Source organism: Marmota monax, unplaced genomic scaffold (genome assembly GCF_021218885.2).
Source record: "Marmota monax isolate L192 unplaced genomic scaffold, Marmota_monax_Labrador192_F-V1.1 WCK01_AAM20220418_F8-fsc00128, whole genome shotgun sequence".
Taxonomy (NCBI): domain Eukaryota; kingdom Metazoa; phylum Chordata; class Mammalia; order Rodentia; family Sciuridae; genus Marmota; species Marmota monax.
Genome location: NW_026693452.1, coordinates 2,146,309 through 2,173,509, shown reverse-complemented (window position 1 = coordinate 2,173,509; position 27,201 = coordinate 2,146,309). Strand labels below are relative to the sequence as shown.

The following is a 27,201-nucleotide window of genomic DNA, read 5'->3' as shown; positions in this document are numbered from 1 at the left end:
TTACTTAATTTTCCACCTCTTTGTTACCTCCTGCATTACCTATTCACATGCTCAGAAACAAGGAAATCTCTAGGTATACAAACAAAAAATATAAGGAGAGAGAGGTGATGAATGGACTTTATGTGATAGCTGGTTATACTTTTGTGATTGAGAAGGATAAAGGGAAGCTCAAGATTTGCAAGGGATATTTCTGGTACTCAGAGAGGTTGAATTAGAGAATCCAAAGTAAAATTGGATCTGAGCAAAATTAAGTTGTCGCAACTTTCCTTGAAATATACGTTATAGGAGGATTACAGGTTCAAAGCCAGCCTCAGCAACAGTGAGGAACTAAGCAACTCAGTAAGACCCTGTCTCTAAATAAAATAGAAAACAGGGCTAGGGATGTGGTTGAGTATCCCTGAGTTCAATCCCCAGTACTGAAAGAAATATATTATCATTAATTATTGCCTTCACCTTGAAGAGACCTCTGACTATCAGGACCTCTTCATGGAAATTGCAACGTGTTGAAAACAATGCAGGCATCAAAGAGATCAGCCTAATCCTCAGTCATGGAGAAAATGGAGTACAGTCAGCCAAGGAGTTATTCAGCATTTTTATGCCTCAGTTATCTCATCTGTAGAATGGAGATTGCAAAACTCACCTTGCAGGATTATTGCAAGAATTAAATTAAATTTGTGAAGTGCCAACCACCATGTTTTTTGCATATGGCGAACAGACAATTAGTGTTATTTTTTTCTCTTGCTTACACTCTCAGTCTCCCCTCTCCATAGCCAATGTAAGCAATACTCTCAAAGGCAAGTTAACCCATCACCACCTGTGTATGCCTTAACTTTCCAGATGTTTTTCTCTTGAGTAAAAGGAATCTCTTCAGGACCAATTATCTCACTTCTCCTCTTCTAGGGTGATCATATTTCCTAATATGTTTTTAGTTCTAGAAATATATAATAAAAAATTTAAGAAAAATAAATGACTTGTCAGTCTGAGATGCAGACTAATCAGAGGCAAGTATTTATATCACAGAGACCTGCCTTTATATTAACTTCTATATTAACTGAGAGAGGAGAAGTAGTAAGAATGTGTTGGTGATTTCTTTCATGCCAGAATCCATTATGAGTCCCCAAGGAACAACAACAACAACAAAAATCATTTGACAGGAACCTTAAAATTGTAATAAATGTCTTTCTTCACTTTCTAATCACCTGTCACATAATAGTCTAGTAGTACATTTGATGGATGGCCAGATTTTTACAAAGCATTTTCAAATCTTAAATATAATAAACTATTAGATCTTTGAGTAGCATCAGTAATAGTTGTTAAGCTGTAGTTTGCCTTTTGAGAGAGAAATTTTATTAACTTAGCAAGGAACTTGAGATCACATATGGTAAAGTTATTAAGCCAAATAATTTAACAATTGCTTTAACCATTTTATTGTAATACTCCTTCTCCAGGAATGTTCAGCTTGCAGCTAGGGAGTAATTTATTTGTCAAAAAGAAAGGACATACTTATTGTATCTTTACTAATCAAAAGAAATACTTCATTCTGCTAGTAATCTGTATATAGAACTATTAATGAGGCATTTGAGTTATAATTGACTGAAGCCTGTCCTTAGGGTACATTTCACCCTGAAGATGTTCAAATTCTCTGTAAAGCTTCAGACAGTGAATGAACAGGGTTAATAACTGTAGCCCATTGGTCTGTGTAATTTAGAGATTATGATATTTTCTTTCCCAGGAAGTTCTTTTTCCAAATGGTCACACTGAGCAGATCCAGGGCCTTCCCCTTCCACATTCCAATGTAGGTTGATACAACACCATAGTTCCCTGTCTCCAATAACCTTCCAGCTTTTAGCCAGCCACTCATTTTTAAGGTTGGCTGAGAGAAGAAAATAAAACCTCCACAGTCTGGTGATCATGGTCTGGTGGTCATGCCTTGTCCCTATTTGCAACATGTTCCCCTTGGGCTACGTTGTGAATATTTAGACCATCCATACTATCTGAAACAGAATCATGCAAACCCAATCAGTTTTAACCAGAATTTTGAAATTAGATGAAAACTTTCAACTCTATGGTTGAAACTGATCTGGGGTTTTGTGCAGAATTTAAATAATCTGTTTTATATCTCAGTTTCCTTTTTTGTATTTTTCTTCAGTAAACAGGTCATTTTCACATATGCTTTAAGAGTAATCAGTTGAGGATGCACTGAGGGTTTTTGTTTGTTTGTTTGTTTGTTTGTTTTTGGAAAATGTTTGCCCCTCTGAATTATTGACAAGATCCTAAACACTGTATTTAACACTGTTCCTAAATGAGAAACTTTGTATACTTCATACTCCATATTGGGAGGAAAGCTAGGTCAAAGAATTTTTCTAATTAATCAAACACCTTGATCTTTGGGTAAAAGAACCTAAAAGTCTTCTAATACAGGCTACTTAAGTGACAATATTAAGAGCAATATTTTATATTGAATTTGATTTTATTGGAGCTTGACTATTGCAATCTAAAACTGGTCTCCTAATTTTTTGGCTTTGATTAAAAATTTTATAATTCTTTCACTTCAGGACTCATGTTGGGTTCTTTCTAGAATGTGGTGAAACAGATAAGTTAATACCTATAAAAAGAGTAATGAATTAACTAGATGAAATGATATTTTTAAAAGTCTCACTGTTAGGAATAGGAAGCTGCTGCCATGTGCAACTCTTAAGTCTTAAAATTTACAGTTCAATGCTTTCTTGAAAATAAACAAAAACAAGAAAAACAAACATGAGATGTTTAGGACATCCAAATTCCCCTAGCAACTTTTTAAAAACTACAACTCTGTCCTTTGAGCTTCTAGTTCAATGCATCTGACTTGGATTCAGGTGCCCAATTTGTTTAAAACATTCCTCTAGATGATTTTTATGTGCATTTTAACATCAGCATATTATCCTTTCTTAGAGTTTTATATAATATCTAATTGGAAAAAAACTGACAAGTCCTAAAGAAAAACAAAACAGAACCTATTAAATTGTTACCTATAATTTCTCTTGTATTTGATTATGAATGTTTTTCTCATATGGCACCTGTATGTATACCAAAATTCTTATTTTTCCAAGACTGTTCTTTGAGAGGTGATATTAAACCTAATTTGACAAGATGCAAATTGTTATTTCCATCAGTATAATGGAATATAATGCAATATAATGGCTTCAGTGGTGTGCAACTTTCAAAACCAAGAAATCTTTTATTTAGATTGATCAATGAACCATTTCTATCATGACATCTAAATTTTAAGATTCACCATATTCTATATGGCTTATTTTCAAATTGCATGAAATAATCATGAAGAAAGAAAAAAATACTCAAAAAGTGCATTGTTTCAGTGATGTAGGTGGTAATTCCCTGAAAGGAATAATGGTCCTGTGAAACAAAACTACTAAAAGTGCTATTGTCACAGTAATATTAAATATATGCTCAATTGAAGTTGTAAAGTAATTGTATTTTGTTGGTGAGTTATATTCTTCCTTATCAAAAGTCTCAAAAACAGTCTGGTGGAAAAAAAATCAAATTGCAAGTGCCTAACTGTTGCTTTTAATCGTAAAACCAAATCTAAAAGTATGTCAGGTGACAAAAGACTTACTAAAATTACTTGATTTTTAAATTTAATTCAATATGCTCAAAGCAGTTGAATGGTAGTTAATTTGTTTTTTTCTTCCATTAGGAAAAACATTAGAGAAGTCTGAGTTAGGTCAAGGTAGGGCCAATGTGTTGAAGAAATATTTTCATAGCCCTGAAAAATATCACCAAAGGAAGGGAAAAAATCTAGTTTTATATTATGAAAAAGAGTAAAAAGAGAATGTCTGGGCGATTTGAACTTTTATCAGGTCATTTAGGATGGTCGTGAGGCTAGGCACATTGTGTAGATTATGCCATTTGAATAAAAGAGATTTTTTTCAAATCCTCATATACCTACAGAACAAAATTTTATCTATTGGAGAGATTAAAAAAAGAAGCTGTGATAATTAACATTTACATAATATATTTATATTTATATCCTTATACTCCCTTTCCTCATTGCTTCCTTTCTCTGTACCTTCCTCTGTTGTTCCTTTTTAAATTTCCCTTTTAGAAAATGCTGCTGTGCAATTCACTTAGTAAATCTTGTTGAAAATGTAAATGAGCCACCTTTTCATGTGTGCTGTGGGTGTTTGGTTTCCACTGAATATTATGCTGCATACAAGTGTATTGTTGCACTCTCCTTTTAAATGCGTTCAAAGAGCATTTTACTTTAAAATCTAAGAAATAATAATAGCGGGACCATTGGGATCAATTTCCCCCATATGTACTAAAACAAAGGAAAGAGAAACTTCATATGCCTGGTGTCAAGTATGTCGATTATATGATATTGTATGCATGTGCAGGATGCTTGGCACATTTCATTGACCTTGGTTGGTTTCATGGCACTATCATCCGGGTACCAATTAGTACTCTGGACTTTTGCCAGAAGAAGCTGAAATAAGGTCATCAGCTCATTTTTCTTGGTATGAAGGTGACAGTTAAGCTATATTTAACCTGGTGCTGGGGGCCAAAGACATTGTGTAGTTGAGGAGCTGTATTATATAGCAGAACCTTATGATAAAGAGGGGATATACATCTCCCTTTCTATTTTTCACTTGTCCCACAAAAGAAAGATAGTGAACCCTATCACAAATATTTCAAAATTATAGCAACCACGATAGCATACAAAGTACACATTATAGATTTTTCCAGCATTATAAAACCCATTACTCATAAGGAAGCTGCCTAGAGCACTCTCTGGTGTTTCTTAGTCATATAAATGGTGACAGTCCCCACATCATCTGGCTGTGTGATGTGCTACTTGGTAGAAATGGGGTTTAGCAAAAAGGTACTAGTTGAGGTTGATAATATTCAAACTGACAGAGTCAGGACCCTTAGTAGTGACATTAGAACATTATAAAAGGAAAATCAGAAATATTGATTCTGACTTATTTTGTTCATTATGGATTTTTTTTTTATATTTACCTTTTAAAATGTGCTATTGAAATATTATTTATCTTCCAGACTGGATATTTTAGTGTCCCTTAAATTTGGTATCCTCCTAACTTAGCTCTACAAACTGACATAGGTGAAAACTCCAAATACCTATAAAAAATATAGTGAAATAAAAGTCACTGTCATTACTAGCTTTGAGAAGTTTTTAGTTTTATTATAAGATTGGCCATTACAGTCATCAGCTTCATTGGACATGAGTGATAGCATTGATTCATGGATTCATAAAGAGAGGAATGAGGGCCCCCAAATTATGATCTTCTACACTTAGCAGAAGTCCATATCCAAGGAAATTCCTTCATCCATTAATTGATTCCATTCCTTATGAATCAGAGAGATACGTTCATCATTTCTATTTTAAACAAGGCAGAACTTTAAGGTTTGGCAGAAAAGGCACGTATTAGTAAAAACAGACACTGACTACACAAGGAGCTGACTGATTCTGTGTTCATTAGGAGCAAAATGAATAGAAAATTAAATCCGATAGCATGAAATCTTGCTTGCTCAGACATCTAGCTATAAAATAAGGACGCAGCCTTGATTGACCTCCAAGCTCCTAACCTGAATTTTCAAACTGCTGCTATCCCCTCTGTAGCTGTTAACATATTCTGAGTGTTAATATGTTCCTACATTCCAAGAAAAGGAAAGCCCTCCTGTGGTCATCTTATCCTTTGGTATTCCTGTAGTTGCCAACTAAAAAATGGATAAAAATCTAGTTCATTTTATTTAAAGTTTTACATTTGTTTAAACTTTCAACATATTTTTCTTACTTGAATTATTATATTAAACAAAAATAGACATAGTCAGACAAAACAAGTACTGTCTTGCTATTTATCAAGCTTCATGCACTTTCTTGTTTTGGGAAACAATTTCTTGAATAACTTCAACAATATATATTTTCTCTTTTCTAACTGGCTCGTCTACAAATTAATCCTTGTCTGGTACATAATTCCTCTCTCATATATATATATATATATATATATATATATATATATATATATATATATATATAAAACAGGCATTCTCGGTAAATACAGTGCTTATACTCTCGCTCTCTCTCTCTCTCTCTCTCTCTCTCTCTCTCTCTCTCTCTCTCTCCAGAGAGAGAATGCCTATTTGTATTGGGAATAGAAGATAAAGATTCATACACTCATTTATGTGTTTCCTCTAGTAGACAGCAGACTACTTACTTATGAACAACATGTTTCTTAGTCACTTTTTTTCCCCCTTTTGGTAGCAGGGATTGAACTCAGGGACACTTAACCCCAGAGCCACATCCCCAGCTTTTTAAAATTTTTTATTTTGAGACAGGGTCTTGCTAAGTTGCTTAGGGCCTCACTAAGTTGCTGAGACTGGCTTTGAACTTGTGATCCTCCTGCCTCAGCCTCCCAAATTGCTGGGATTGCAATGGTGCACCATCACGCTTGGCTCTTCCTCATCTTTGTATGCATAATTGTTGCTTAATTTAGTGCCTGATTATCTGCAGTTTCACCTTCCAGGTTTCAGTTACCCGTGGCCAAAATCCATATAAAAATATTAAATGGAAAATTTCAGAAATAATTCATAAGTTTTAAATTGTATGTCATTCTGAATACTATGATAAAATTTCACAGTCCCCTTCCATCCCACGCAGGAGCTCTGCAGCTACCTGCCTGTTAGTCATCTGATAATTGTATCAGTTATCAGATCAAATGTCCTCATATCACAATACTTTTGTTCAAGTTACCCTTATTTGACTCCATAGTTGGTATGCAAGATGCAAGAGTAGTGATGCTGGCTCTTGAGATATGCTAAAGACAATCTGTAAAGTGCTTCCTTTAAGTAAAATATTATGTTATCCTAAGTTTTATATAAAGGGGGGAAAAAACAGTGTATGGAAGGTTCAGTATTATCCATGATTTCAGATGTCCACTAGGCATCTTGAGACTTATCCACTGTGGACAGGGGACTGCTGTAGTGTGGCTCAAGATGAATTCATCTCAGAAGTACTCTATCTCGTGGCTCAAGATGAATTCATCTCAGAAGTACTCTATCTCGGGATCCTTTAATAACAGAAAAGTTATCTGCAAACAGTGAGCCTGGGGAAAGGTAGTAATATACAGGGAGAGCAAAAAAAATAACTCAGGGAACTGGGACAAAAGGGAATACTTTGGGGCTGGGAGAGCAGAGTGAAGGGAACCTCTTAGAATTTGAACTTATACTGGATAAAGTCCAGAGCAGGTGAGAGTCAACTTGACCTGAGTCAGCTGCATTAGAAGAGACATCTGAGACAGGTGGCCAGGTATACAATGCTCCATGTGCATTTTTAACCCTCTTCCTTTCTACCTCAACTTTGGGATTATTTATCAAAGCACTTTCAAATTCCCTTTCTTTCAGAACATCTTCCCTGATAATATGTTGTATTTATTTCTTTTAAATTCATTTTAATGTATACATAAAAACATAAATTGTACATATGTGTATGGTACCATGTGATGTTCTTTCCTACCTAACGAGTGACACATCTTACTTTACGTATCATAAATAATTGACCTAATTGTTCAGTTCATGCTTTCTGTAACATTTTCCTCATTGCATGCTTTGCCTCTTTAGTAAGATCCTGGTGGATAGATGGTGTCATCAATTATTTTGAACTCATCACAGTCCTTAAAGTGTCTCAGTGTCCGTAAGTGTACTGTTAAACTAATAGTAAGTTTATTTGCAGTGAAGTTGCTAGATATTTTGGCTTTTAAGATGGAGAAGAATGTGTTTTAAAGGGTATAAAATGTATCAGTTACCCAAACTCAGAGTCTTAACTAAAAAATATTCCAGACTTGAAGTAGGATAATTTGAGGAAGGTTTCTATACAAAGGAGTTACTCACGAAACGATAGGTGGGGTTAGGGAACCAATAGCAAAATAATACTGCCTTTAATAATAAATAAATTGTGAATGGGTGTGTCCAGCTCAGGAGACAATGACTGGGAGTTCTTGGTAGAATTTTAAGTAAAAGCCATGTAGAAGAGTCTTCTGAAGAGAGTTAGTGAGATTTGACTGAGATACAGAGCCAGCCATAGACAATATGGGGAGGGAACTAGGAGAACACAATAATACTGAGGAGTATTTGACCTATAAATATCTCCAGTTAATTTAAGAAAAATGAACATATATTAATTTTGATGTTCACTATGCCATAAAAACTTCAGGAGATCTTCCCCACATGAGTTTTGATATGTTTTTAGTTCCTGTTTGCAGACATGTTGAAGAACAATAATATCTTTACTGAATGGAGCCATATAATCATTCAATTCTCTATTCATTGAATCAAGAAACACCTTAAATGATATCAGCACAAATGACTGTGCTTCCAGATCTGGTTTTGAAGTTAAAGGTTTAAATGTTGCTTGCCTCAGATCTTCTGAATAGGCTTCACTTTTTTTCTATTATCTAAATTATTGAGTTTTCTAACTTGGAGGTATTTATGGAATCTACCGAAGAGAAATTCAGTGACCTTGATTTAGTCTTGCTTTCAACTACAAAATGTTTTTCATAAGTAAATAACTGGCTCTATGTGTCCTTTCTTTTTCTTCCTTGGGATATGTAAATGTGTATGAATTTGGATGTTTCTCCACCCTAGATAAGAGAAGGAAAGATAGCACAAATTTATTACCTCTTTGGAGACTTTCTCCAATTCTATTTGAAAAAATACTCTTGAAAGTTATCATTATTTATCAAAGCACTTTCAAATTCCCTTTCTTTCAGAACATCTTCCCTGATAATATGTTGTATTTATTTCTTTTAAATTCATTTTAATGTGTACATAAAAACAAAAAAATCATTGGGTATTTTTAAGGGATCTTGCCCTTAGTTTAATGATTTGCCTGTCAATCTGCCAATCTGTATTACAAGTTTAGCCTGACTTAGTTTGATAATTACCTATAAATTGAATGATATGCCCCTAATCATCAACTGGTTTACTGACTTCCAATACTACTGCACATATCTATAAATGTTCATTAAATGCTAATTAATTATATGCTGGGTTGAATTGTTGTGGCTGATTACTTTTCTGTTTAAAATTATGAGGGTCATAGCATAAATCTATGAGAAGGAAGAATCAAATTTTTAATTTATTGCAGGTGCCTTGAAAATTCTAGCACTTTGGGAATTCAAAAAAGTATTTATTTGAATTAGATATGAAAGATAATGCATAACAGAAAATGAATGCAATGTCACAGGTCTGGAGACATTTTCTCAGAGCTGTTTCTTGTCTTTGTTTCTCTTTCATTTTGAGACAGTTTATTTGGATTTGGTATCCAAAGTAACAGAAAAATTGATGACTTTTAAAATTTATAGCATATTTATTGATCAGTAGATTATGATGAGAACTTGAAAGACCTTGTTGTTTTGGGTAAATGTCATACTTTACTTTGTTAAGGACAGTCACCATTTTTTAAGGTTTAAGAAGTTTCAGATTTTTTGAGAGGTACATAGGAGATTCTAAAAATGTTTTAATATTTTTCTATTTTATTATAGCTCTCTTTGAATGATTATTTGTTATAATTTTTAAACATAAGACTTTGCAAATATTTCCAGCTACCTGCAAATTGTTCTTGAGAATGACAGTTTCAAAAAAATTTCATATTTTCATCCATTTCCTTGCTTAATTTCATGTAAGATTAGTATACAAACATTTGGATTTAAAAAAAAACAGAAATATTCTTTAAAGGAACACTTATGTCTCTAGTTAATTTGGAAACATTAAATGACCTTCTACCTCCACTCCTTTTGGAAAGATTTGCAATTAGAATGGGATAATTAGGTGAGACCCTTAACTCCAGACATAAGTTAAAGAATTAACTGGGTAAACATAGAGTCTGTTTGTTTAATATTTATTTTTTAATTATAGGTGGACACAATACCTTTATTTTATTTTTATGTGGTGCTGAGGATGGAACCCAGTGCCTTACACATGCTAGGCGATTGCTCTACCTCTGAGCCACAACCCCAGCCCATAGAGTCTTTTTAAACATTTCTTATTGGAAGAATAGCTTACATTTTGTGAAGTCACTAAGTTGGCTGCACTCATAGATATTAGTTCTGAATGACCAATGTTCTTGTCCATGTTAGATTTTGATGTGCTATGCAGATGCTGTGTGCCCTGTCGAACAGTATGCCTTTACCTACAGCACTGAGAAAAATCCCAGAACTTTGAGAAGAATTTTACATCTTGACCTCCCAAACACATACATACGTAGAACTTATGAGATCCAGAAGAGTGAGAAGTAAACTATGGGAAAGAAAGCATACTGCACAGTTGCCCTGTTCTGATTGTAAAAAGAATTCTAGTTGCTTAAAAAAACAAAATTCAAACCAAAGTCAAAGGTTTATCTTAATTTTATACCATTATAATAACCCCTAGTTGTTGAGTAATTATATTTTGTAGTATTTATTATAGTATTTAATTTTGAAATAGGAGTTTTCTTTTTTATGCCTAAATAAACTCTGTAAAACTATTACATAAAACTGGATAATTAGCATCTATGGCAATTAAAACTAAGAGAGAGAAATTGCATGAAGAAAATTGTTCCAATTAATCTAAGTTGCCAAAAATCTCTCATTGAATAAATAATAAAAATTAGGTTTAAATAAAATAATAAAGTTTAATTTTAAAAATTATTTATGAGTTTAACCTCTTTCCATTTTTATTTTGCCTTCTGACCGAGGTATAAAGAAATAGCTGTCCAATGTTATTTAGTTTTCTTTCAATGATTATTTTCCAGATGTTTTATATATTTGGGAGTAACAAACTTTGAGGAGAGATCAATTACATTAATTTCAAACTTTATTAAAAATTCTAAGGATAGTGAGTAATTTTGAGCATAGCTTTGAAATGTCAATATCTTGAAAATCTCTCTCTCCCACATTGTCAATTTTTCCTTATCCAGGGAGTAACTCCCTTAAGTACATAAACATTCTTTAATATTTCTCATATTTGCTCTTTGTGCCACAGCTCACCTACCCACTAACTGCTGCCTCCATTCATCTGCTCTGCTTTACATGGAAATGTCTAGAAGGGTCAGTTACACTGGCTGTTTCTGTTCTTCTGTCCTTCAGAATCTTATGAATATTCAGAATTTTATTCATGCTGGCCTGGTAGATTGAGGCAGCTCTTTCAAAGTTGTCAGTTTCCATATTGCTTCATCTGGCCATCCACATGTTGAATCATCCAGTGACCTTATTTTTCCTAGTTCAGTGGTCTGTACTAAGTCCTAGTCTGACTTCCCCTTCGCAAGAGCATTAGTCTCACTTGCTGTATTTCTTAACTCAAGTCTTTCCTATTTCTCTTCTTACCTCCTACATTTTCTCCATTTTTACTATGGTCTTCCCTAGGGACATTATTCAGGTCACTGTCTTCAAGTAGCAACACACTGGTAATTTCCAAATCAGAGTAGGGTCTTCTGTCCAGACCCTACCCTGAACCCCAGCCTTTGCTTTGTTCTCTGCTGTACCCTAGAATTAGTGACTGGAACAATAGCAGGTGCTCCACAAATATGTTCCATAGATGAATAAATTCTCTGCTTCGCCAAAATCCAAGGGAAATAAAGATAATTTGTAAACTAACTTGCCCTGCAATTGCCAACTGGCAATTTATTAGCCTTGCAGATTTGTAATATTCAAAAACAATAAAAGGAGAGGTGTATGAGGGAATTTTTTAAATGGATTTTAGCATTTTAATCTCAATCTTCAAATGTGGTCTGTCTCTCCAAATTCAATGTTCTGTTTAACTCATCAAATTCTAGGCACCAGGGAAAGAAGAGTAATGAATTTATATTCAAATGCAAAAAGAAACTCCTTAATGTTTGGCTTGATAAAAGTAAGGTATCTTTAATGCATGAGGCTCACAAATTTGCCAGACTCACTAATATGAACTTGAATGGCATGTCCTTGCAGAACCAGTTGCAGAGTGTTAATCATTTACAATGCAAATTGGCAATTAGATAAGTTATGTGATCCATAGCTTTAAAGCTTAGTGCTTTCTGACTGAATGGCTGTCACTGAAAGAATAAGACATGGATACAAACTAACAGGATTAGAGTGATTTGAAATATATGAATTCTAAAATTTATAGCCTCAACCTGCTACAGCAAATTCTTTTACAAGACCAGCCATTCTCAAACTTCACGATGCATCAGATTCACCTGGCAGAAATCTTGAAGCACAGACTGCTGAGTTCCCACTACCAGTTTCTGATAAAATTGATCTGGGGTGGGGCCCAATAATTCTCCTTTTTATCAAGTTCCCAAGTCCTGCTAAGGCTGTTTCCTAATCTCCTGTAGTTTTCATCACACTTTGAGAAATACCACCGTGGAGGGTTTATTACCAGGTTTATGGGGCAAATAGAGTTCAGTAGAACTCCAAAGTATTTCTCCCCTCTACCTAGGGATCTTTTATCTCTTTGTCAAGTTCCTCAAGGGTTTCTGTTTTTTACTCCTGGCTTATTAAGAAATGCCAATATTCCTCACCATTTTTTTTCATATTTCAAGTCATCACTTGAACTCTTAAGAGACCTACTGATGGAAAAAAGTTTGTTTGTTTTAGATTCATGCAAGTCAGCAAACTCCCTGTCTTGCTTCTGTGACTCTCAGTGTTATTCCATTTGTACCACAATTCTGTCAGTCCTTACATTCTCTTGTGACACCATCTCATAACTGTTGGAGTAAAACTGATCTGAATGTAAATGCCATCTAGTCTACCTGTCCTTCTATACCAATCAGGTTTTTTAATTCATTTGGCTCTGAACTTGAGTTAAGTTAAATTAGAGGATGACATAAATTCTAGATACTTCAGCTCTGTCAAGGAAATGTTCGACCTTCTCAGAAGTTCCAATCAGAGGAATTTATTAGATACTGAGAAGAAAGTTACTAGATCCTAAACCTCTGACAAAATGTGAAACTATATTGTTGGACTTAACTTGAAATCCTGTTGACTTCCCAGTACAACCTGGGAAACTGATATCCAAAACATAATAAATTACATAGTTCTTATCAATAATGTGCTAGGCACAAACACCATGCCTTTTGAAAGAATGAGTTCAAAATATTTGAAAATAATTAAATTTATTTGAAATTTTAGAAGTTTCATTAATAATTTAAAACAAGTTTATCAAAAATAATAAAATAAAAGTAGATATCATAATTGTACTATTGCAACATGATCAATATAAAAATCCATATTGAAAAATAAATCGATAGGTGCTTTCTTATTAAAAGACTCCTTTATGAACATATTCAGAATAATATTTCTCCAAAAATAAGCTGCCTTCCTATCGTTTTAAAAGAATTTAGTTTTTAAATATTTAATTTATTAAAATATAGGACTAAAAAGTGTTAAACTGATACTGCAATAACAAAAACAGAGCCAACTGTATCCCAAATACTACTTGAGGTATTTTATAGTATTATTCATTCCATTAATCCACAATAACACTCTGAGGAGGGAGCTATCCACCTTCAGTTGAGGATAATGGACCTCACAGATGATAAAAGACTCTTCTGAATCCAGGAGTCTGACCTTCTTGTCACAACTCTTAATCATTTTGCAATACTTCTTTTTCAGCAAATATTTTGTATTTGCCATTTGATCAAGACAATTTTGTTGCTCCAATTTTAATGTTTTTAAAATATTTTTATAGTGGAATTTGAGGAAAAGCACATCAGAAGCAACCTGGGCCGAATACATTTTGAAATTGAATTCTTAGAAATCTACCATGATTAACATATACCAATAAATCTATAATAGGCAAGTAAATATTCATTTATAGCTACTTTGAACTTAAATGTAAGGTAGCTATGTACTACAGGATGGTTCCTTATTATGAAAATTCTATGACCTAATATAGGGCATAGGTAATATGTCAAGTGATATGATAAATCACTCATGAAATTAAAAGGTACTACTAATTTTATTATAATACAATATACCATTTATTAATGTGCTTTTTTATGTGGTGCAGACTGCTAACATAATACTGCCACTGGGTCCTTAGTTAATTTTCATGTTTTTGGTTTAGAGGTTTAAAATATTTTTAAAAATCTTACTGTAGAGTTATACAACTTTACTTTTTACAAAGCTGTTAACTAATACTCATTTCTAACTTAGGAATTCTAAAATATTCTTATTGTAGAGTTATACAAAATTTTTTACTGACAATGTGTTGAAATTTTGCCCTTCTGCTATTTTTTAAACCATCATTTGCATAAGAAATACTTGGAAAAGCTTAATTAGAAAAACATACCAAAACTTTGTCAGGTGACAAAATCTCTGTAATAAACACAATTTAATTGTGAAAAAAAAATATTGAATGTGAGTTCAGTTGGTTCTCTGGTCTTATTTTGTGAACTATGTGTTGTTTATTATTTTGCTGTTGTTATTTATTAAGAGGTGATAGTATCCATAGAAGCCCATAGTTGGTTGTTTGTAATTCATGTTAACTCTTGCTGTTTTCCAAATATCAGTCTCCATAAAAGGGCATAAACTGTTTCCATCTCAGTAATTTTCCACTGATAATGCTTCAGAAATACTTTACTTCTTACAGTTCATCATTAGAGTTCTACCAAAAAATAAAGACCCAAACTAAGTTTCCAGGAAAGTAATGCTTAAAAATTTAAATGCTTGAGTGAAAATTAATAACTATTTAGAATATTAAAATATTTTTCTGTAATCTACAATAAAATGGATGGTACAACAGCCTAACTCTGACCTAATTTGCAATTAGGAATGAGGAAACATTTCACCCTTGAAATTATTAACAACATTAGAGGTGTTCACTAAAATGCCCTCAGGTCTGTACTGTGATCATGTTTTGGAAACTAACTCAAATGTCTGTGACTGCAGTTTTCTTTGAGCAACTTTATAAAAATTTTAAATGTAAATGATGGATTCACGGCATGTTTTTAGAAGTTTATTTACTGAAGAAGATACACATATAAGTATGTCTCTTCTGACACATTGTTTTACTTTTTACTTCACAATTTGAATGACAACTTATTTTCCTTCAAAGAAAAATAGCAAAACTCTACTTTAAGACTGTATTAGTCAGGTTTCCATTTCTGTGACAAAATACCTGAGACAGACAAGTTATAAGGTTGAAAGATGTATATTGGCTCATAGTTTCAGAGGTTTCAGTCCATGGTAGTTGGGCCTGTGACAGCACAGTACATCTTAGTGGGTAGCACATGACAGAGGAAACTACTCACCGTGTGGCAGCCAAGATATAAAAGAGAAAGAGAGAGAAGAAGATCCTGAAGTCCCACTTTCCCCTTCAGAGGCACACCCTCAGTGACCTAACTTCCTCCCTCCTAAAAGTTCCACTACCTTCCAATAGCACCACAGGTGGTGACCATGCCTTTAGCACTTGAGCTTTAGGAGGACATTTAAGATCCAAACCATAACAGTGACTGTTTTGGGAACTTCCTACCCAATAAGTTCAGTACATATTTCCTTAGGTATAAGTTATAGAAGGGTCTGCACACAATACTTGTGGTTCCTTTTCTCATGCAGAAAGTCCTAGTTATGGTCTGTACTTTGAACAAGGATGGTCTCTTGTCCCAAAATTCCCATTGAAAATGCACTCAGGAATCAATATTTGGAAAGAGAAAGAAGAGCTTCTATAGATAAATGAGAATTCACACTAAATGCTGGTTTTTAAAAAAAAAAAATGCTTATTTTTAAATCTTGTGCTTTTGAGGATTGAACCCATGGCCTTGTGCATGCTAGACAAATACTCTACCATTGTTTTATATCTGCTGCAATCCCCCTTTTATGTATTTATTTATGTATTTTACTTTGTGATAGGATCTTAATAAATTGCCTAGGCTGCTTTCAAATAACAATCCTCCTGCCTTCACCTGCCAAGTAGCTAGACCTGGCTTATAAGGAACAATCTTAAACTACAATGGTTAATGATAATTGCATTCCAGCTCACCTTGTCTTTTCGTTTTTAGAATCTTCATGACCTTAGAGGTCCTATCATCTGTTCCTTTAAATAATTCTTTTTTCTCTGATGATAAATAATGATGGTAGAACAATAATTACACACAATGGGTTCACCTTGTGGTGAATGGAAAGCCCATAAACACAATCAAGGGAAAAAAGAGTGAAGAAAGGTTTTTCTTATTTGCAGCAAATAAGGTGAACATTGGACGGACATAATTTTCGGAATCTCTCTGAGCAAAGAAAGTATTATAGTTTGGATTTATAATTTGAATGGACTATTGGGAGGTAGTGAAAAATATAAGAAGTGGACCTAGTAGAATGTAGTGGTCCCACATGCTGTGCCCTTGAGAACTCTCTCTACATTAATAGTAATGTTAAGTATCTCAAGGGCACAGGGTGTGCCCTTGAGAACTGTCTCTTGTCCTTCTGTTTTTCCTTCCTTCCTCTCCTCCATCCTTTCTTTCTCTGTCTCTGTCTCTATCTCTCTCTCTCTTTCCTATTCGCCATGAACTGAGCTGCTTCCCTCTCCCCCAAGGTCCTCTGCCATGATGTTCTTCCTCACCTAAAACCCAAGGCAATGGAGCCTGCCATCATGACTAAAACCTCTGAAACAATGAGTCAAAATGAACTTTTCCTCCTCCAAGTTGTTTGTGTCAGATTATTTGGTCACAGCATTGAAAAACTGACTAACAGAAAGCAAGGGGCTTTTACTGGGGATAATCATACATGTTCATATGGGAAGCACTCATCATCTCATAGGGGGGAAGGTACCTTCATGACTATGCTCAGTTGGAAGCCACATTTCTTCATACATCACATATTTAGAAAAAGGGGCAATGGGAACACCTCTGGGTAGAGAATTTAGTATTATAACAAGTTTAGTGCAGGTTACCTAAGAAAGACAGTTTGGGATGACTCCAGTGATTTTGGCTGGTTCATTCTAAGTGTCCCTGAAAAGCCTTCTATGAAACCAATGAACAAGCAAAAAACAACATGGAAGGCACATTAACTGTTATTTAAAGCATAGGTCATCATCCCAAATATAACCTGCCTAGTGGTTAGTGGGACATCTAGAATAACACATGGATAATAAAATAATGCAATGTTGAACATCTGGAAGGTTCACAAATGTAGAAAGGGGGAACAAAAAGGAATCTCAATCCTAGCATGCACAGGCAACCATTATGAAAATTATTATGTATTTCAATTAAGTATCCTATTTTCTTTTTACCTATATGAAAATTGAGATGTCATATAAAATTTTTATATTTACTTTTGTGTAATAAAAACTCATATTAATAAGCTTCAAAATTCTATGTCAGTGGCTATATCATAAGGAATATTATCAATATTCCTATAAGCTGTTATCATATATATCTTGGAATACTACTTCCAAGTGGTAGAAATTCTTTGCAAATTTGTTCAAAATCTTTTTAAATTATTACTTTGTAACTACTAAAGGATTTTTTCATATATTTATTGGATATTTGAGCTTCTCTTTTGAATAATGTATTTTCTTTTACTGTTTTCTGTACCTTTTAATTTTAGAATAAAAGCCTATTTTCTATTAAGTTCAATAGTTTTTTATGCTAAGTATCCATTTTATTTCAGAGAACCTATTTTATTTCTAGAAACAAAAAAAATGCATGTCAAACACAAACATACAGAAAATTTCAGTGAAATGTACAAATGCTTTTTATTAAATATAAACAAGTAAAATGGAATGATTTTAGCTTACTTAAAATCACAAATTCTTGAAGCATTAACAATAGCACTAAAGCATTTCTACCAACATTAGTTATCATCTAAAAGGTAATATAATATATCCTTTAAAAATGTATGTAAGACACCATCACGTAAAGTGATTTAAATGATGGTGATTTATATACTGCATAGATTAAAACTGCATAGATATTTATGGTAAAGCAAAACTGAAGAATGGAGAATGTGTACTGGCTTATATAACATGCTATAATCCATACCCACCTATTTTATCTGTGGATACTATATGGATTGAAGATGACTAAAACTCCAATTATGGAGCTCAATGCTGTTTTTTTAAAATTTCAACTCTTGAAATATTTTTAATTCTAAGATAGCTAAATAGAACATTGAGTCCCATAAAGAGCCAACTTGACCTACATGGTTCAAAGTTCTGAGTTTACTCATTTATCAAATCATATATTTGATAAGTTGTTTTTGGAGCCCTTTTTAAATCCAAGGCTCAGTATTAGGCTTTGGAACATAGGTATTATGCAACAGATGCCAACTTCAGTTAGAAATCACCTATTTTTAGTACAGATCATCTGGCTTATATCTGTCCAGTAGTTCCACTTTATTCCTGGTGGGCATGTTATGTTAGGTACAGTAAGAGATTAACAACAAAAACAGAAAATTTATAACCATATATTGTAGTAACAGTTGTTTAAAATGTATAAATTGTTCTCTTCTGGAATTTTCCTTTTAATATTTTAAGACCTCATTTAAAAACCTCAGAAAACCTCAGAAAGTGAAAGTATGGGTATGGGGGGACTACTGTATAAATCTATATAATAGTTTTGATTACATTGTTAGTTATGAACCTGTATTTCCACCAAGACTTGTAGAAAAATCTCTTTTTCTTATAATACACTGAGGAATCAAGATTTATATCCATGGGTGAAATTCACAGATGGGATTTTATATCTGTGAGTGGCAGTCTAAATGAGATTCAGGGTCAGACACACAACACCGTTGGCAGAGATAAAGAATCAAATGAAAAGTCAGGGAATAATGGCCAGTTGTGCTTATCATTCTCTTTTCCTCTGCTTTCAGGCAGAAATGCCAGCTCTAGAGGCTGTCACTCATTCTCATTACTAGAGCTGTTTCTGCCTGGGCTGGGAGTGACACAGCAGGATATTGCTGTCTGAATTGCTAAGCATCCTCCAGGCAAAGACAATAATTAAAATATTCTGATTTCAAAATGGTAATTGTTCTTGCTCAGAACTGTGGTGTAAGTGAATGAGAATACAGAATAGATTCTTAGTTCTTACTGTGCCATGACAAATGAAGCATCTTTTTATGTCGCCATTTAGTTATTTCTGCCACTTACATGTCAGACAGCCATGCATATGCATATTAATATGTAGTCTATTTACATACATGGAAGTATATAATTCTAATGTGTATGTTATGTGTATATGTATCAAAGAATGATTTTTAAAAAAAAATTTCTTGTTATTATTGACTGATTATTTCCAAACATTTATTAGGTATAATAGCTCTGAGGTAATTTTTAATGTAATGTGTCTCTTTTGCATGGAAAAATGGGAGAAAAGCAAAAAAAGATGCAATTAATATTTATAGAATAGAATTTCTATTTTAGACTTACATGGTGCTAGTATTTATACATACTTTATTCTGTTCAATTCTCACAAAAACTGACTATGTAGGGATTATTACTTCTAAAGTATTTTTAAGACATTGAGTTTTCAGAAGTTATGTAATTCCCCAGAGGTCATTTAGTACAAGATAGAACTGCAGATGCTGGATTTGCTGATTCCTGTCTATGATTTTTCAGATTCAAGTTGCTTAAAATGATGATTGAGATATAAGAAGATCATTGTTTCCCTAATAGTGAGATTTTCTCTCTGATGTGAGAAGGCTAGTCTTGTTTATTTAAGAGATTTGTCAACATTAGGAAACCTATTTACTGTGGTTCCTTTGGAATCTTTCCCTGCTCCCATCTATTTGTATTAAAATGTAAAATATCAACTCTAGTGCACAACTAGTTGGCTGCAATTCCGTAACTTTATACCTCTTTTACAATTTATATTAGTGCTAAAATAACAGTACTTCTCAACCCAGGGAAACAAGTGGACATATCCCTACAGAATTCAGGTCACATACTCTTGCTATATACATTTTGCTTTCAGAGTTATTCGGGAATTAGGTTAGGTGTGAAAGGGTAGGGAACAGGGGTATCTACTGTCAATTTGTGCCCCCAAGCCCCTCCCTCCATGGTATTCAAATCCACTTACAAACAAACACTATCTTAACCAAACAAAATACTTGAATATGAATTAATCCAACCCAAGGCTGCAAGTTTAAAACTCTTAGTGAAAATTAAATGTCAATAGCTATTTGAGCATCTGAGAAATCAATATGATATTAACATTATCAGAATTTAGCTAGTTACTGTTCCATTTCTTTAATCATTGTATTTGTGGTACAACACTATTTTCAGAGAGTGAAGCAGTGCCATCACTGATATTTGTTTTCAGCAACAATCCTTTCATATAAAACAAGGTTATAAGGACAATCATGCCTCAAGACCACTTTCAAGATCAGATGTGAATGCCCCTGTTTTATAAAGGAGAAGTCTAGGTTACCATTCAATACACAATAAGAGATTTCTAAGAAATTAAATTCCAAGCTTTGGTAGTCTAGCACTTCAAATTTGATATTAAATATTTTGGGGGTTTTAAATACATGGATTATTTGGGGAAAAATAAGAGAAACCAAGGACATGTACAGGGAGGCACTGCTAGGAAGTTCCAAAAACTCACTCTCAAGTGCGAGTGCCATCAGAGTGTTGAGTTGGCCTTCGTGGCTGGCCAGCCATGTGTCTTCTTTCTCTTCTTTGTTTCTTTGCCCTCCTGAATGTGTGACCTGGGGGAATGAGGTTTTCATATAGAAGGGAGGCATGCGGAGCCTGGCACCGGTGGTGCATGCCTATAATCCCAAGTGATTGGGAGGCTGAGGCAGGAGGATTGCGAATCCAAAGCCAGCCTTAGCAAAGCAAGGCACTAAGCAACTCAGTGAGACCCTGTCTCTAAATAAAATACAAAGTAGCGTTGGGGATGTGGCTCAGGGGTTGAGTGCCCCTTAGCTCAAACCTGGTACTCCCCTCACCCCACCTCACCCCTGCAAAAAAAGAAGGGAGGTGTGGGGGAGGAGCTCTGGGTCTCTCTGGGTCTCTCTGTGTCTCTCATACTCAACCATGACGTCCTAATGGCCTGGCCATGTGTTCAATGAATTCTGCAGTGTGCAGCCCCTGATGCAAACGAAAATCCAAGCTCTGGGGACCACTATTCCATCTTCTCCCTCTTTCATTATGTCTCTACAGTTCCTCCCTATTCAGCAGCTGTGTGAATAGATTGGATTATGAGTTAATTCAGGCCTATGGGTTGTTGCTAGGACAAAAAAAACCAGGCTTTGTTTAGGAAATGACATTTGTTCTCTAGCTTTCTTCTGGAAACATTAGAGCCTTTCCTTTTTAAGCCGTTTTCTTCCCTCGTTTGGAAACTATGGTAAATATTTTCAAGTCACTGGGTAGGACCTAGTGCTGACTGCATTAGGCACAGTCTGTGTTTCAGGGACTCCCTAGGAGGCTAATGATGAGGAATCTTTGGATGAATATTTAACTGAATGTGCTCATGTGTTTTTACAGGAGGTGATCGGGATCGGATGACAGCAAATCATGAGAGCTACCTCCTCATGGCGAGCACCCAGAATGATATGGAAGACTGGGTGAAGTCCATCCGCCGAGTCATATGGGGACCTTTTGGAGGAGGTGAGCATATTTTAAAGTCATAGAAAATCAGAAAGTTAGACCCAACTCATTCTTTCCTTTCCTCTGGCTAATGTTACAATCAGCTCCTAAATTCAAATGGGTGAATGTTAAAATAAGTAGTAAATTATTTAACCTGATTGTCAGACACATATATATTAACTCTTACAGTTTTAATTCAGGTCACATATCATTCATAACCAACTTCTTCCCTGAATACGTTGAATTTTAAAAATGAATGAAAAAGTTTTTTCTTTTCTTGGTTTTGAATTTTTCCATTTTACTAATGGTAAACAGTAATGGGAAACATATGATAAATGTACATTAGTTAAGAACATCTAGATATCAAGCAAAATTTGACTGATATCTTTGGAAAAAATCCCAATTCCCAGATGCTCAATAACATCAAAACAGAATGCCAAATCTTTTGATGAAAATCTGATGAGTGTTGGAGTTTCAAAAAAAAATTCTTTGAATTAGATAGATATGTGTAGATTTATGGTAAGTTTTTTTAAAAAAATCTTAATACACTGTAGAGAATGCATAATATAAAGAATAAGCTAAAAGTTTCTATGAATAGAACAAAATGGAGGAAGAAAAGATAAAAGATATGATTTTGATCTAGTGAGAAATATAAACTAGAATGATATAAACCAAAATTATTGAAATAAAAATTTCAATAAATAGAACCAAAAAATGATACAAAAATATCTACAATAACATGTATTTTCAAGAATGTAAAGCCTAATTCTTTTGTTAATATTGTTAAAAATAGTTTTAAATGAAATTCACATTTAAGAAAGCAATTATAATTCCCATATTTACTTTATAGTCTCTTGTGTACTGTTAGCACCTGAAATCACAAAGTGAATTTTCCCCTAAACATATAACTGATGCTTCTTAAGCTGAGTCAGCATTTTATTTTAGAATAATTTTTAAACCTCAGTTGAAGAAGTTGAAATAGCAAGTAGTGGGCTATGGGTGTAGCTCAGTGGTAGAGTGCATTCTTAGTGTATGCTAGGTCATGGATTTGATTCCAGCTGCACCAAGAAAGCAAACAAAACAGGGAGACTAAAACAGAAAGATTCATTGAAGACATTAATTAAAGACTAGATTAATGATATGATTCCTAAATTTGTCTACTTTTTAGTAGTGTCTTCTGTTAGGAAAGTGGAAGTTTCCTAAGCAGAGTGATCATTCATTCCAGCTTGCCTGGTAACAGTCTGGTTTACAGATTTCAGACCAGGCTAATTATGCACAGTGTTAGCTTTCACTGGCTTAGTGTCCTAACTTGTATGACGATTTATGTAGCCACCCCATTCATAACCTAAAATGGCAAGTGACCATGTCAAACCCTGGAAAAGACTCACAAGCTGAGCCCCCAGCCCAATGTTGTAGCAGAGGATTCCTCATGGCATAAGTAAGAGACATGAACACAACTGGTATAAATTTGCTAGCACCTCCAGGGTTAGAAATTTGTGGGGGCCATGAGGATGTATCTTTTTAAGTTCCTATTATTTTTAAAGAACCTCTTGTCCCCTCTGTCATCAGATTTCTGGGGCTCTTAAGTTCAAGAGGAACCTTAATATCTGCTGAAGGAACATTTTTATTGAGGAATTATTCCCATCAAGTATATTATTTTCAAGAGAAATGAATGAGATCCTGTTAGCTTCTCCAAAATCAGTGGCCATAGGTGGTACCATCAGCCCAGAATTCTCAGAAATAATCCCAGTAAGACTGAGGTGAGAGCTATCTATGAATCTTTAATTCTTTGTACCTGGAAGTGATATTCTAGTAGTCAGTGAGCTTATATATTTTATCCTATGGAATAATGTACTTCAGGGGTTTATTTTTAAGAGATGTATTTTAGCACAGAGCACTCATAATAGAAACAATACTCCAAAGAATAAATCTTCCCTGGCTATCTTTGTTTAATTGAAGAGTGTTAGAAGATTGCAAGGCAAGCTTTTAAGGTACTCATTTAATTTGCAAGAAATCTTTCGTGATTCCTCTGAGTATAGGATTTTTAAAAAATTAATACATGATTCAACACCAACAGAATTTCAACTCTGCTATATTGCAAACTATCACCCATTGTCTTAGTTTTAAATGTTCATATTAATATTAATTAGTTCTGTGCTCATTGATTAAAATTTAAAGATATAAGTTTGAGTTTTAAACAAAAAATTTATGTGACTAAAAATTTTTATGTTATATGAGATTCTACTTAATGTTTCATGAAACATGTTAGAATATTTTGAAACCAGTGTTTTTATTTCTTTTCTTCTGTCCCACATTTTGTGGGTCACACTGTGAGTAACAGAACCAGAAAGAAAACGCATGTCTTCCCCTGCTTTAAAGCACACTAGTGTGATCTATTTTGTGTGTGTGTGTATATTTTTGTGGGTAGCAAAAACCCCACAATTGCAGGTCCCTGGCTTCGGGGTAGTATATTCTTCAGCATATGAAAAATGAAAGTTTTTAAAAGTAGGGTCATTAATAAGTAAGAGACATGAACACATATTTAAGTCTTTCAAATATGCATGAATTGACAACATCAAGAAAATAGAAAAAAATAAAAGGGAGAAAGCATCCACATGTTCGTGCATGGAAGAATGGATAAACAAAATGTGTTACAGACATGTTCCACAAAGTAGATACTGAAGTCAATGATGGGCCACATATATGATGGCGGTCCTATAAGAGGATATCAACTTAGTGACATTACAGCCATCTTAGTTTAAGTCCACTCTATGATGGTTGCCTGACAAAATTGCCTAGCAACACATTTCTCAGTACATATGTCCACTGTGAAGCAATACATGACTGCACATTCAGAGAATGGATTATTACTCATCATAAAAGAAGTGAATCACAAGTACATGCTACAACAAGAATGAGTCTTGAAAACATTATGCTAAGTTAAAGAAGTCAGTCACAAATGACCATTGATTATATGATTTCTTTCATGTGAAAGTATAGAACGGAAAATAGAGTCATGGTTGCTTAGGGATCAGATGGTAAGCTAGGTTGGAGGGGAGTGATAGCCAAAATATATTCGGTTTCTTGTTGAAAAGGTGAAAATGTTCTAGAATTGACTGTGGTGATGGTTGCACATATTCTGTGAAAATACTAAAAAATCTATTGAATCACATATTTTAAATGATTTTGTGGTATGTGAACCGTATCTCAACAAAACTGTTAAAAGTATTTGAATTGCCTTACTTGCCTTTCAAAAGAGAACATATTTTGCTCCCTGTCTTAATTAAAGACTCAGACATTTTTGTCCTAAATAAAGATTTCTTGGCTTCCACTCTCCTTCCCACCTCTCAAACTATGGTGGTCATTGTTCTGATGGCATCTGTAAAGACATATGGAAGAAAAGGTGACACATCACCCTTGGGTACATTGTAAATGTTTCTGTTATAGCACTGGCATTTTACTGTGGCAGTTTTATAATTTGTGTCTTTGAAAAATTAAAATTTTTTATGAGGTGCTTAGGCTTTTCTTCGTCTAGTTTGCAGATACATGCAAAATATTCTCTGACATAACAGTAATGAACATCTGATTAAAATATAGGAAACATATGTTGAAGGGCACCAAGGTTGGTTTCATAGGTTGGCTATTGTGGACTGAGCTGCTATAAACACTGATATGGCTGTCTCACTGTAATATGCTGATTTTAAGTCCTTTGGGTATAAACCAAGGAGTGGGATAGCTGGATCAAATGGTGGTTCCATTCCAAGCTATCTGAGGAATCTGCATTTCTAGAGTGGTTGTACCAGTTTGCAGTCCCACCAGCAATGTATGAGTGTACCTTTTCCCTCACATCATTGTCAACTTTTATTGTTATTTGTATTCTTGATAATTGCCATTCTGACTGAAGTGAGATGAAATCTCAGTGTAATTTCCTGAGGACCTTGCCTAGCACTTCATTCTTGTAGAAATGTAAAACTGTGTAGTAAAAATCACAAAATACAGGATTTTATGATAGGCCTTATCTTTTTAAAAAAAAATTTTATATTACATCAGAATGCATTACAATTCATATTACACATAGAGAGCACATCTCTTCATATCTCTGGTTATATACAAAGTATATTCACACCATTCATGTCTTCATAGATGTACTTAGGGAAATGATGTCCATCTCATTCCACCATCTTTTTTACACCCCTTACCCTCTCCATTCCTCTCCCTCTTCTTTGCCATATCTAGAGTTCCTCTAATCTTCACATGCTTCCCCTCCCAACCTCAGTATGAATCAGCCTCCTTATATCAGAGAAAACATTCTGCATTTGTTTTTTGGGGGATTGGCTAACTTCACTTAGCATTATATTCTCCAACTCCATTCATTTACCTGCAAATGCCATGATTTTATTCTCTTTTAATGCTGAGTAATGTTCCATTACATATATATATAATATATATATGGAATTCCATTACATATATATATATATATGCAATGGAACATTACTCATTACTTTGGTGTGTGTGTATGTGTATATATATATATCAAAGTTTCCCTATCCATTCGTCTACTGATGGACATCTAGGTCGGTTCCACAGTTTAGCTATTGTGAATTGTGCTGCAATAAACATTGATGTGGCTGTTGTCCCTGTAGTATGAAGTTTCTCAGTTCTTTGGGTATAGACCGAGGAGTTGGATAACTGGGTCAAATGATGGTTCCATTCCAAGTTTTCCAAAGAATCTCCATACTGCTTTCCATATTGCCTGCACCATTTTGCAGTCCCACTAGCAATGTATGAGTGTGCCTTTTCCCCCACATCCTTGCCAACACTTATTGTTGTTTGTATTCTTAATAGCTGCCTTTCTAACTAGAGTGAGATGAAATCCTACTTTTGATTTGCATTTCTCTAATAGCTAGAGATGTTGAACATTTCTTCATGTATTTGTTGATTGATTGTATATCATCTTCTGAGAGTATCTGTTCGTTCCTTGGCCCATTTATTAATTTGGTTATTTGTTATTTTGGTGCTTAGCTTTTTGAGTTCTGTATATACCCTAGAGATTAGTGCTGTATCTGATGTGCAAGTGGAAAAAAATTTGCTTCCAAGCTGTAGGCTCTCTATTCACCTCACTGATTATTTCTTTTGCTGAGAAGAAGATTTTTAGTTTGAATCCATCCCATTTATTAATTCTTGATTTTAATTCTTGCACTATAGGAGTCTCATTAAGGAAGTAGGGGCTTAATCTGATATGATGGAGATTGGAGCCTACTTTTTCTTCTATTAGATGCAGGGTCATTGTTTTAACCTAGGTCTTTGATCCACTTTGAATTGAATTTGGGGCATGGTAAGAGAAATTGTGCTTAATTTCATTTTGTTGCATATGTATTTCCAGTTTTCCCAGCACCCTTTGTTGAAGAGACTATGTTTTCTCCAATATATGTTTTTGGCGCCATTGTCTGATATAAGATAACTGTAATTATGTGGGTTAGTCTCTGTGTCCTCTATTCTGTGCCATTGGTCTACCAGTCTATTTTGGTGCCAACCATGCTGTTTTTGTTACTATTGCTCTGTAATGTAATTTAAGGTCTGGTATAGTGATGCCACCTGCTTTACTCTTCTTGCTAAGGATTGCTTTAGCTATTTTAGGTCTCTTATTTT

At 34.2% G+C, this 27,201-nt stretch overlaps 1 protein-coding gene across 5 annotated transcripts in view; it reads left to right on the top strand.

The window, feature by feature from the left end:
• Positions 1–27,201, top strand: part of Arhgap24 (Rho GTPase activating protein 24) — a 747,975-nt gene that overhangs the window by 658,012 nt on the left and 62,762 nt on the right. For all 5 annotated transcript variants that reach the window (XM_058583413.1, XM_046457583.2, XM_046457584.2 and 2 more), the window contains one exon: positions 21,451–21,573. In XM_058583413.1, the coding sequence (XP_058439396.1) occupies positions 21,451–21,573 (123 nt within the window). The remainder of the gene's footprint in view (positions 1–21,450; positions 21,574–27,201) is intronic.